At 38.6% G+C, this 12270-nt stretch overlaps 1 protein-coding gene across 1 annotated transcript; it reads left to right on the top strand.

Annotated features, from left to right (window-relative positions):
- Positions 1-619: 619 nt before the first annotated feature.
- fgf7 (fibroblast growth factor 7) lies at positions 620-7674 on the top strand. Its single transcript, XM_082533258.1, has 4 exons — positions 620-1962; positions 2253-2853; positions 5971-6077; positions 6205-7674. The coding sequence occupies exons 2-4, from the start codon at positions 2568-2570 to the stop codon at positions 6412-6414; spliced, it is 603 nt and encodes a 200-aa protein (XP_082389384.1). The 5' UTR covers positions 620-1962; positions 2253-2567; the 3' UTR covers positions 6415-7674.
- Positions 7675-12270: the final 4596 nt, after the last annotated feature.

Below are 12270 nucleotides of genomic sequence, written 5' to 3' on the forward strand. Positions count from 1 at the left end.
TTCCATTTTCCAGTGCATGCAATTCCATATTAGATGTTAAATCTCCGTTTCTTGAGCCATGCGAAGCTCTTCTTAAGAGATTATCATGTCTTTCCAAGTCTGACTGGATAAGTTATCCTTGAAGGATGTTCTGGATATGAAACAGGGTCTGTGCTAAATTGGACACACCAATAATGCCTCCGCGGGGAGACATACTAATCCGATGGCTCACTCGCTTCAACTGGCTCCTTTTGGAAATGAAAGCAAAACAACTAAAATCTGAGCTCCTTTGGGTAAGTCAGGTCCATGATATTAATATATGCATCATTGTGATCTGCTTGCATTTCAGCTGAAGCTGATGAATACGTGTAGGTAAGTAGGGTGAGACTGTACACCAGTAAGTCGAGAGCTCAGTCAGCCTGATATGAACAGGGCCTAAAGAAAGAGCATGGCAATATCTTCACTTGGGGCAGAATTAACTGTACAATTGATCTTTTTGGTATTTTGTGGCTCACCAACTACATTTCTAAACTTCGTGTTAAAAATTCCAGGTAAGGTCATTTCTCTCTTTTGAAGGGATTTTTTTCATAGGAGTCTTGGGAACACCTTGTCTGGTTCCTCTCACGGACACACTCTGCCTCAGGGGGACGTACCAGGTGTTACCTGCCCAGACAACACAGATCCACCCACCATGAGAACCTTGGGATTTTATAGACACGGATCCTGTAAACTTCACAGTCTTCAGATGACCTGAAAAAATATATAGAATGTTGTGGAATTATATGTCTGTTCATGTTGATTTATATAGATTGGGCATTTAGCATTTATTTTAATGTCTGTTTTTCTGGTGTTTGTAACAGATTAAGTAATATTTTCTTGGCTCGTGTACTGAAAAAAAAAACACAACTCAAATTGTCTCTGAGGTGATAGAGGGGACAGATGAACAGGAAAGAATGAGGTCTTTACAACTGCCAGTTTAGAGATAAGAAGGAAACCTGCTGCGACCAGAGGTCCCACTCTCTCAAGCTGCAGGCCTGAGCTCCCCAGGGGAGCGCATCATTAGGGCCCATATAAACTTTTGAAGTTGTGCGTCCTGGAAAACACCAGGCATGCAAGGCAATAGTTTATGGCTTTAAATACAAACTTAAAAAGTGAAAGAGTGTATGACCCTTGACACTGAGACGACTGCTTCTGAGTTGTTACGTCTTCTGTTTTTCTTGCTTGGACGGATACCTGCCAGTCATAACCTTAGCCACTTTAAGACTCAAAAAGAAAGAAAACTAAAGGACTTCTTTGAAGTTTTTATTTTTTTAACTTCAATCAGTAAACCCCTTACCAGTGATCCAATGCAGCCGAGTAAAACCGCAAATTAATTATGACATTTAAATTGAATAGGAAAGAAATTCTTTTGAGGTTTGTCATTACAGCGAATATTGTAACCGTCAATAAAATAAATGTGAGTCAGTCTGAGATCTGTGGCACGCACAGTGCAAGTCTATTTAAGCACAAGATGTTTCTTGGACAAGACAGAAGGGTTGTAACAAGAGTGAGTCTGCAAGAGTGAGTGAGCATGCAAATGTTCTTAAAGTACTTGTGATTTCAGTCTTCCAAGAGTTTATAGCTCCCTCTCATGTCTGGTGGTTGAGTGACAGTGAGAGGCAGGCAGAGGGTGTTTCTTCATTGCATATCAGCCAGGGACAGCTGACTGGTTGGGATTTAATTGCTCTCAAGTGAGGTCAGCAGGAGGCATTTATCTAAGCAGAGTGCACAACGACAGTGGACGATGCACAGAGTCAGTCTGCCAGAATCCGAGAAACATCCATGGGAATTCACAGAAGCTCCCAGTTCGTGCTTAACTTTTCTGCATCACTGGGTCTGGTTTACCACTGAGACTGCAGCTGTAGATCTAAAGAGCCTTCAAATTAAAACTCTTGCTGAAAGGGAGCGCACCTCTGCCAACTCCTGTCACCACTCAGAGCACATGTAAGTCATTACAATACAGATTTGTTTGTTACAATTAAAGCTATATATTTTGCTTGTTTCAAATTATGTATGTATGTACAGGAATTATAGACAGCACCAGTGATGCAATATTTCATGCTCTGGATCCATGAGAGGGAGATGTATATCTGCATCACCCAAATTTTGATTTACTGCTTGGGAATGTACAAAACATACTTGTGTAAACACAGAAAACCAGAAGCTATTTTGAAAGTTGATTGAAAATGTAATCTTGTATGTAAGTATTAAAATGCATTGTTTCTTTATTACAGTGATATTCTGCATAATATTTCCTGAACTGGACTACAATGCCCCTTGAGGGACAAGAAGATGGAGCAGTAGATGTGCGCCGTCACTGAAGTTTAAAAGAGGGGCATAATCTCGTGATACAATCAGCCAACTTCTGCCAACCTGCTTCCTCTACAGCCACTCTGTCTCACCTCCCCGCCAGGAAGCAGTGCTGCAGTAACGAAAACCAGCAGGTCACAAGTGAGGGGTCAGAAGATCCCTGAGCTGAGGAACGACGCACAGATCTCTATCTTGTATTTCAGTATGTTGTTCACTGATCCCCACTGCATTGTATTATAATGCGCAAATGGATGCTGACATGGAACCTTCAAAATCTGTTCCCGGGACTGTACCTGCATGCAATCTTTCTGTTTGGCAGTGTGTGTGTAGTCTACAGTGACTGCACCCCAGAACAACTTGCCGCCATCATGAACTGCTCCAAACATGAGCGCCACACCAGGAATTATGACTATATGGAGGGAGGAGATGTGCGCATACGACAACTGTTCAGTGGCACGCAGTGGTTCCTAACTATTGATGACTCCGGCAATATCAATGGTACTCAAGACTCTACCAACTGCTACAGTAAGCATCGCTCTTTTTGTGTAGACCAAACATTTATTATAGGTCCCACTATATATCTATAGGCATTTGCCAAAATGTATGTGAATCTGACTGCTATTACTCTGTTAATAAGTCATGTGTCTCTGTTAGAGCAGCCAAAGTGACAGGTAAAATGGAGCAGGTGGGAGATTTGATGGGTTAAATTACAGCACAGGCTGTAATGAAGTAAACTGAAGGGTCTTGGAGACTTATGACCTGAGACTCACACAGATTCACATTTGTTCTGCCTGATTTACTCTCAGTACTCAGAGCGCCAGAATGAGTTATCAGGGAAAAGTGTGGGAGAGAATATTAGCAATGGAAAAATCAAATTTTGTAATGGATCTGTGGTTGGCTGCTGAGGTCAAACACAGAGACAGCAACCACACTGTGTCCAGCCCAAACTTATTCTTTTCTAAAATTAGAAGCCAAATATTTTAAAATAATGATTACCATCTAACTACTTAATGACACATTTTATTTGCTAACCGTGATAAGTGCTTTTTGACACACCTACTTGTTTGAATTGTTGCTCAGGGGCCAACATTTTCTCAAAGGTTGTGAGATAGTACGAGGAGTCTCTGTGTCATGGTGAGGATGTTTTAAGTAGTTATCATTTCCTCCTATCTGACAGTGCCTCCGTGGCTGGAATGTTGGCTTGAAAGAGAGATGCCTCATGGAAAAGATGCTTGTGCAACAACTGGCAATGAAAGACTGAAAAACTGATACGCCCATATGCGGCTGACAGTCGCACGCTAAAAGCACACAAAGTTCTTTGATGAAAGCAGCATGGTGCAGATGTACATGGAATAAATCCGCGATTTATGTTTTTGATTGCAGCGAACAAGAAATCCTTAAAAGCTGATTGCAAAAAGTATTTTATTACAAAGACAGAAAAGAAAAATAGGAGACCAAAATGAGAAACGTTTGCTTTGTACCTCTAACACAAATATCAGGTCACTTTTAGTAAATTCATCTTTGTTTTTATGATTTATTATATTACATTGTAGTGTTTTGTTTTTTGTTTTCAGTAAAAGATAAAAATCATATTTTTTTTTGTGGTTCAAGCAAAATGAGGCCATACTGATAAAAGGTATGTTAACCCTCACAGAAAGTCAGACAAACAACAAGCTGGAAATAAATAATTTCTAAACAGCAGGTGGAAAACAGGGACTTCTAGGAAAATAACCTAATAAAAGTAAAGACATATGTTTTGGCACAGTTCTCTGCTGAGTCAGAGCAATCGTAGCATAGTAGACTGGCTGCACCATACTCTACGGCCACCCAACTAAATTCATTGCAATTTAGAATTAGAATTAGAAATGCTTTCTTCCCAAAAGATGGAAAATCACTGTGTTACCGCAGCCAAAACATGACAAATACCTTAGGTCAGTAAACTCACGAGAAGAAAAGGCTCAATTTTGGGGATAAATAAAGCATTTCTAAATCGAATTTGATGAATGTCGAAGTAAAATACATATTACCTGATTAAATCCTGCAGTATTTTGCAGCAAAAATGAAAGCTAAATGGAATCAATTTGCTAAACTTGCACCTCTGTGAAACTACAAGGTGTTTAGTCTGAAGCTAACTCCACATTTAACAATATTCCGTGAAAGTTATGTCTGGAGCACATTTCGCAATGAATGTAAACACTGAGGTCCAACAGTGCTCAGAAAGTAGACTTAGGGATTATCCACAAAGTAGTTTACTTAGCCAGTGGCAGCGAGTGATGGCAAATCTGTTTCAACTGAGGACAGCTTGTGAGGCTTTTGCATCAGAGCCAAAATGTTTACAATATGCGTGTAAAAATGTGATCCATCTTTCCACAGTACACCAAACGACTGGAGCTGTTGCACGTTACATTACGGGGATGATGCTCTCAGACGACAAGCATGCAGTTGCATCGATAAATCCCACCAATATATGTGGATTAAACAAACGTTTGGCTGACTCTGAGTCTGTAAACAGGTTTACAAATGAGGTTGTAGCTTTTATAGTGTTAAACTGAACTTTCGAGATTGCCTCTGAAATAAGTAGAAGCCGGGGGGGACCTAAAAGCGGGGTTAAATAAATATGAGTAAACAGTTAAAGGTCAGTAGTATTAAGTCAGATATCAAGAGCAAGAAAAGCACAAACAACATTCCAAGATTGGGAGATCCCATCTGTTTGTGATCTAGCAAACACTCAAATGTGGCATGCTCAGTGTCAGCCTAAAGAGCTTTAATAGACCTCTTCCCCCTACTTTCCCCTCTGCCTATCAAATGAAAGAATTTCTAGAGTATGTAAAAAATCAACAAGGTTTTGAATTGCCTAAAAACACGAGCTCTGAACCAGATTGCCAGTCTGTAAAAAGCACATTTCTCTATTTATTTTAATTTTGCTGCCACTGCCACATCTCACCATTCGCTATTTTTAAACAGAAACATCATATGTTTACAGCATGCAAAGGATTTTTCATATATATGATGGCAATGTTTTTACCAAAGGTCAATGTTATGGATATTTGATTTATGAACTGATAATTGGTGCAGCCTGTTGACATGACATGATTTTTTTTTTTTTAAGTTACATTTTCGGCTAAAGTCCTACAAGATAACTAAACATCTACTTCACTTTACCCAATAATGTAATAATTTCAAATATTCACGAAAGATCTCCTGTTTTGGAACTCTGGGCAAAGAAATTTGCTATTTACATCATTTGATTTTCTGTGTTTAAATACTTTAAAAATTCCATCCTTTCAACATGGCACATTGGGAAGAATAAATGTGTTTACCCTCCCACAGATTTGAAAAGCAGGCTTTAAATGCCAGGTCTAAAGCACACGCAAGAAGGTAGTTTTCTCAGTCCCTGGGGAAGAGAGCCCTAATCTGTTTCCCATATGTGCTATGGCATAGGTTGTGGTTTGTGTAAAAGCCACCCAGGCCACTTAACAAAGCTTGGATAAAGTCAGAGAGACCACAGACTGATTAATCACAGGAACCTCCACCTCGTTTGCTAATGAAGATGTATGTGGAGCTGGAGCCAGAGTAAAAGCTGGATGATGACAGCGCCTTATCTCTCCTGTAACATGCCTCCTTTTTCTGACTGTCCGGCAGGTATCCTAGAAATCAGGACAGTGTCCGAGGGAGGCATACTGGCTATAAAAGGCGTAAAAAGCCAGTATTATATTTCTATGAACAAAGCTGGACAGCTGCAAGGAAAGGTAATATTTTTCCACAGGGAGGAAAGTCATATGCTGTTGTCAGCTAATTTAAATCATGCAGAAATAAAACAAACAGTTCAGAGCGTTTACTTAATCATATTAATGGCTTGATGTGTTTCCATTACAGAGGATCTACAACGACAACTGCAACTTTAAGGAGGTTTTCCTAGAAAACTACTTCAATGCTTACTCCTCGGCCAAGTGGACAAAAAAAGAAATGTTCATAGCCCTGTCACAAAAGGGAAAGCCCATGAGAGGGAAGAAGACCAGGAGGGAGCACACTGCATCTCATTTCATCCCTATGAAATGCAAGGCAGAGGAGAGGAGAGTAGACTGAAAAATCAAAGAACTTATCTGCAAAATATCTGTGGATTCAGTCATGCTATACGTGCTAACAGACACTTGAATACACTCCACTTTCACTCCAGTTGCAGATGAGCCAGGACCTGTTTTACAAAATGTTCTCATTTTTAAAACGGAAAACAGAAAGTTCAATTTGAGCACCAAAACAGTTTTTTTTACAGTTTTACTAAGTTGAAACAGGAATTCTGGAAATATCATGAAAGCTATTCTATATTATTGGTGTTTTGAATTGAATAACAATACTTCTTTATAAAAGTGTTTCTATATAATACAGTAAAACTATACAATACAATACAAATATAAATTATACGATGCAGTACAGTCCTGTGTTGTATCTTGTTCAGCGATGAGCTACATTCAGCCAGGTGAGGACAATCGTATGATCACCAGAATAGTCCACAATAAGCTTGACCATGATGTGCTGAAGCAAGCAGGACTTGTTTTTCTTTCTTTCTTTCTTTCTTTCTTTCTTTTCCCCTCATGGTGCTCAGACCACACAGGGCATCCATTTATCAACCATCCTGTGAAGCGAGCTGGAGGCATACATATTCATACTCACACCTAAAGCCAATTTAGAGTCACCTATTAAACTTACACTTGTTCCTGTTTGGTTCGTTTTTTTGTTTTTTTCTTGGGAATGTCAGACGAAAACCAATCCAACACATGCAAAGTCCACACAAAAAGGCTGCTACTGACTGGCAGGTTCCAACCATATGCACTGTAGATGCTCGCCAACTCCCTCTGCCTTAGGGTGTGACTTTGAAATGCTCAAATATTCTGCTGCTGATGCTGCTAAAAGATACCCAGATGAAAACACAAAGTGAACACCATAATAAATGCATGTGTTATGTAATCTTTTTCTATCAGAGTGAACAATCCTGTACACTAAAAGATTATGATATTTATTTTTACAGATGTTATCTTTAGGTTACGGATCATTCCCATTTTACTAAGCATGAAAAAGACAGAAATACACCAGGAGATGTATTTATTTTCACCACACTCGTCAAATAGTTGTAACTTTTAACTTCTAGGCCAGCTCTCTCTTCATGATATCACTGCAATATCTCAGTACTAACTATATCACTACAGTACCTTGTTATTTATGGGTGTAAGTTATTTGTTTTATTTACGTAAAATATATGTTGTATGTTAAGGTGTCCCCTTTTCTTTCAATGTAACCCACTTGGATCTTTTACTGTGCAACAGTGGAAATAAAGTATTGCACACTGTATTCAGGTTTTGTTTGTTTTGTTTTGTTTTGTTTTTGTCCACCAGGGGGTATAAATGGTCAAATAAATTCAGGAAGTAAACTTTGGAGAGAGAAAAAAAGCAATGACCTACTTACATATTCAGAATAGAAACAGAGATACTTTACAGAAAGTTATCTTGCCTAATATTCTGTCTTTTGTCAGCACACCTTCATTACATGTCATATCTATCTATTTATACTCCTGTGCAAAAGTCCCGACCCACCCTCATTTCTTTATATCCTGCTAGGAAAATTGGAAACAGGTTCAGGTATTTTTCGAAGCGCATGCAAACATATATATAAATACAGTATATAAGATGAAAAAGGTTTGTACAATTCTACGGAGCATGAATGTCAATATTTGGTATGACCACCTGTATTCTTCAAACACACCCTGAACTCTCTTGGGCCTACTTTTCTGTCCTTTCTTTAAGTAGTCTTCAGTAATAGTTAGTTAGGAATAGGAAGCTCTTCTTTGATGTTGGCTGCCTTTTGTTCTGTTCTCTGTCAAGATGATCCCACATTGCTTCAATAATGTTGAGGTTCGGGCTCTGGGGAGGTCAATTCATGACTGATAGTGCTCCATTGTGTCTTTTTCTATCCAGGTGCTTTTAATGCAAGGGCAATGTGTTATTGATCACTGTCATGATGAAAAATAATGACAATCAAGCACTGTCCAGGTGGTTTTACATGGTGGGTCAAAATTTGACAGCATTTTTCTGCATTTGTAGTTTCATTAGTTGTGACAAGACCCCCAACACCATGACAGAGCCTCCACTGTGTTTTACAGATGGCTGTAGACATATTAATGATCACTCTATCAGACCTGATGCCACTGATTTTGTGTCCAGTTCTTGTGTAATTTGGCAAAACTCAGCCTTTTCTCCCTGTTTCCCTTGCTTCTATTTTGTCCAACACCTTTTTTCTTAAATTTATTTGAGTTAACCCTAACTTTGCCATTTTATTTTACTGGACTAACCCACACTCTTTTATTCACTTTACTGTGATACATTTTGAAAATTAACCATCTAAGGCACACCATACCAAGATACGGCATGTTCTCAACTAATAGCTCTTTGGGAACCACATTGTTACTACAAAAAATTATGTTTCATGTATGACAGACTGCTCATAACAAAGAACCTAAAGATATAAAAGATAAAGATTAAAACAGGTTCTTTACTAAGTTTTCTAATAAATGTTGACATAATACTGGTTTTACCTTTGGGTTACAAGTATTACATGCATTTTTAAGCTTGAATGATTCTCAGGGAAACATTAAGTGACTTAAAAGAAAGAAATGAGGACTGAGTCAGAAAGCACATATATATGCTTTCAGGCACAACTCTTAAATATGTGTTACTCAGGCCTTGTTTTAATTACTGATAAAACTGTAGAAAATGCATTTTGCTGTGAGTTTGAGCTTAAATGTCTTTGGGGATTGTTCTAGTCTGTTCTTACTGAAAACAGCACAATCCTGAAAGGACACATTGCACAAGAAGCACTCAGTTTCAGACTCTAATATTTCTATAGTACCCTGGGGATATTAAGTAGCATAATAAAATATGTTGATATCTTTAAGTAGATTAAAGACAAACACACTGCAAGGGAACATTTTGAATGTCCTTGGACAATCCTTGATACACAATATAACATCAGTTAACCTGATAAGGGAGGTTAAGATATAACAGAACTATTAATATACAATAGCAGATTTTTTAAAAGTACATTAATGTTGTCAGATTGTTTAGGCAATTGCCTCTGGTTTTCTGCTGTATTATGAAAAGGTGAATTCTTCCCAGTTGAGAAAAATATTGCGGACATGTTGGCAAGGTGCCTACACCACACGTTCATGCATACACTCATATGAGCACATGTGTGCAGGCCCACAGACAGACATCAGCATAGTGAGTTTTAACTTTTTCCTGGGTTCACATCTGGCTTGGAAAACCCTTGTCAGATAAAGACAGTCAAAATGAGAGTGCAACCCTGTAAAAAAACGTTTGACCCAAACAACATCTGAGCAAGGTGAAGGCTTCTGCCAAGTCACGCAAAGTTAGTCTTAGCAGATAATTTGTAACATACTCAAAATGTAAACACATTTCAGACTCAAGGCTGCGTATTCCCAGCAGGATGAGGAGAAGCCAAAGCCAACGAGAAAGAGAGAAGATTGTCACAGACGTGAAGCTGCAGACGTCCAAGAAAAAAGATGCAACACAGGCACATCGGACATAAATTCTTACAGCTTACACAGTGTTCCAAGACTCTTTATTTCTGAAATCAAAAATCACTGAAATCCTTACTTGCAAAACTCTTGCAAGTAAGGAACATAAGGACAAAGTCACTTCCCATTAAAAAAAAACAGTGCCCTGTAATATTATTACCATCACTATTAATACAAATATAAATATCATGTGTGCAAATAAATTGACATTCAGCCGAATATGTTGTCCATCAATATTGTTCAATCATCCCCAGTCGTGATAATTTACAGTCAAATTAAAAACTTAAATCTGAAATCAAAGTTCTATATTACCAGATAATAACAGTAGTTCTGAAACAGAGAACGGGTAACTAACTAGCTGTAATTACTGTTGTTCAAGTCAGCAGCATCATTGTGAAAGTGAATGCACAGAAAGCAACATGTGCACCACATTACAAGCACCATATGCAGACAATTGCAGTGTCTGACAGTCGCTTTGAACAGTGCAATAGGGAAAAGAAGAATAGGGGGAAAGTTACTAATTTGAGTGAAGAGTAACAGGGAGAGACATTAGAGAGTCTCGTACAAAGTGAAGCAGTGGACTTGGGGCTGCGGGAGAAAGGGGAGGCCCTGAAGGAGGGGGAGAGGGAACACTCAGTTGAACTTGATACATCTCAGGGCTGTAAAACTTTGTTTCCCTGGAGGAAATCTGTTGTTATGCAACCTGGGGAATTCTGTATTTGCAGCTCTTTGCACGGAATCCCCAGACCACCAGATTATTATGAAACAAGATCAGGACCTCCAGCAACTCGCTGCAGCATCACACTTTTACTGAGAAGTAAATTAAATCGGTGCCAAATGAGACCACACAGTGATTACAATATAAATTAGTATTTGACATACCAAGGAGTAATTCACTGGGTTAGTACCATGTAACTGAAGTAAAAAGCGCCACTGGTTTTCAAACTATTGTGCCCTACAACAACACCACCAAACAAAACAAACTACTAAAATGCAAAAATCATCACTGTGCTGGGAAATATTTCTAATTAATCCCCTAAATAAATGTGCAGTCCTAAGTTTACATCCACTCATCATAAGCATGAAGGTAATTCTGTCTATCAATCTTTCAGTCGATCTATCTAGGAAAGACAGATGATGTGGTATGCTTTGGATCATGAGCTATTTCCCTCCCTCTCCATTCTTTTTTCATCCCATCATGATGATAACTAATAAAAGTTCATCTTGGTTTCATCTGTCCAAAGATTTTTCCCAGAACTGCGCCGGCTCTTTTAGATGTTGCGGTCATGGTAGAGGGAGCGAGACAGAGCGAAAGACAAAGAGAGAGCGAAGGACAGAGATCGAACTTGACATTCATAAACAGACTTCATCGACTACACACTGGGGACACTGGGAAGGACACACAGAGGTGAGACTAAGACAGACACGAAAGAGAATGAAATTAAACAAGAAGCAAAAACTAGACACACAAGTAACAAAACTCAGAGACTATCAAAACTGAATATTAAAATCTCAATATTCCCAAAGAAAGAACAGCAAGCCTAAACAAACTCAAAAACCTGGGTCAAAGACTCAGGACCATGACAGTCTTCTTGCAAAATCTAATCTGGCCTTCATGTCCTTGAGGTTAATTAGTGGTTTGCACCTAGTTGTAAATCATCTGTATTTACATTAATGAAAACCTGTCTTATCTGTAGGCCTATACACCTAGAAACACCTAGCTCCCCAAGTAGTCTTCATTCAGTTAGATGTTGTGACAGAGTTTTTCTTAACCAAGGAAAGAATTCTGCATTCTTTGGTGCATTTCTTCTTTTTAAGAATGCACCAGATTGTTGATTTGGCCACTCCTAAACTTTGCTTTTTTAGATATTTAGCCACCATCGCTTTCATAAACATTAATTTGACGTCATATTGAGAGTTCCAGTTAAAAACTACTAAAAGCAACTTCAATCCCAAACTGCCATGAAAGGGCAGTTTGGGCAGTCTGTGTAAACTGCCATGAAAGGAGGAGGGATGCGGCTTCTAAACAGCTTATCATTCTGCTGTCCAAACTTTTGAGACTGTGAAAATGGAGAGTAGGTGGTGTATAAAAAGTCTGTAATTTTTACAGTTAATACAAAGGTTTTAGTCAAACCCCTTGAACTGAAGCTGGCAGCCTGCACAATCACAGCTTGATTATTTGGTTTTAAAGGGTGGTGTACAGGGGCAAAACTTGTGCAATTCCTTATATCATAATTCATCAGTTATTTATTAAGCTTCTGTGTTAACATCAACAACTATAATAAATTATTGTTGTTACTATTTTTGTTACACAGAATATGTACACTATGCAAGGGTCAGGCGGCTGTAGTTGT

This window comes from Aulonocara stuartgranti, assembly GCF_965226115.1.
Source record: "Aulonocara stuartgranti genome assembly, chromosome: 1".
Taxonomy (NCBI): Eukaryota; Metazoa; Chordata; class Actinopteri; order Cichliformes; family Cichlidae; genus Aulonocara; species Aulonocara stuartgranti.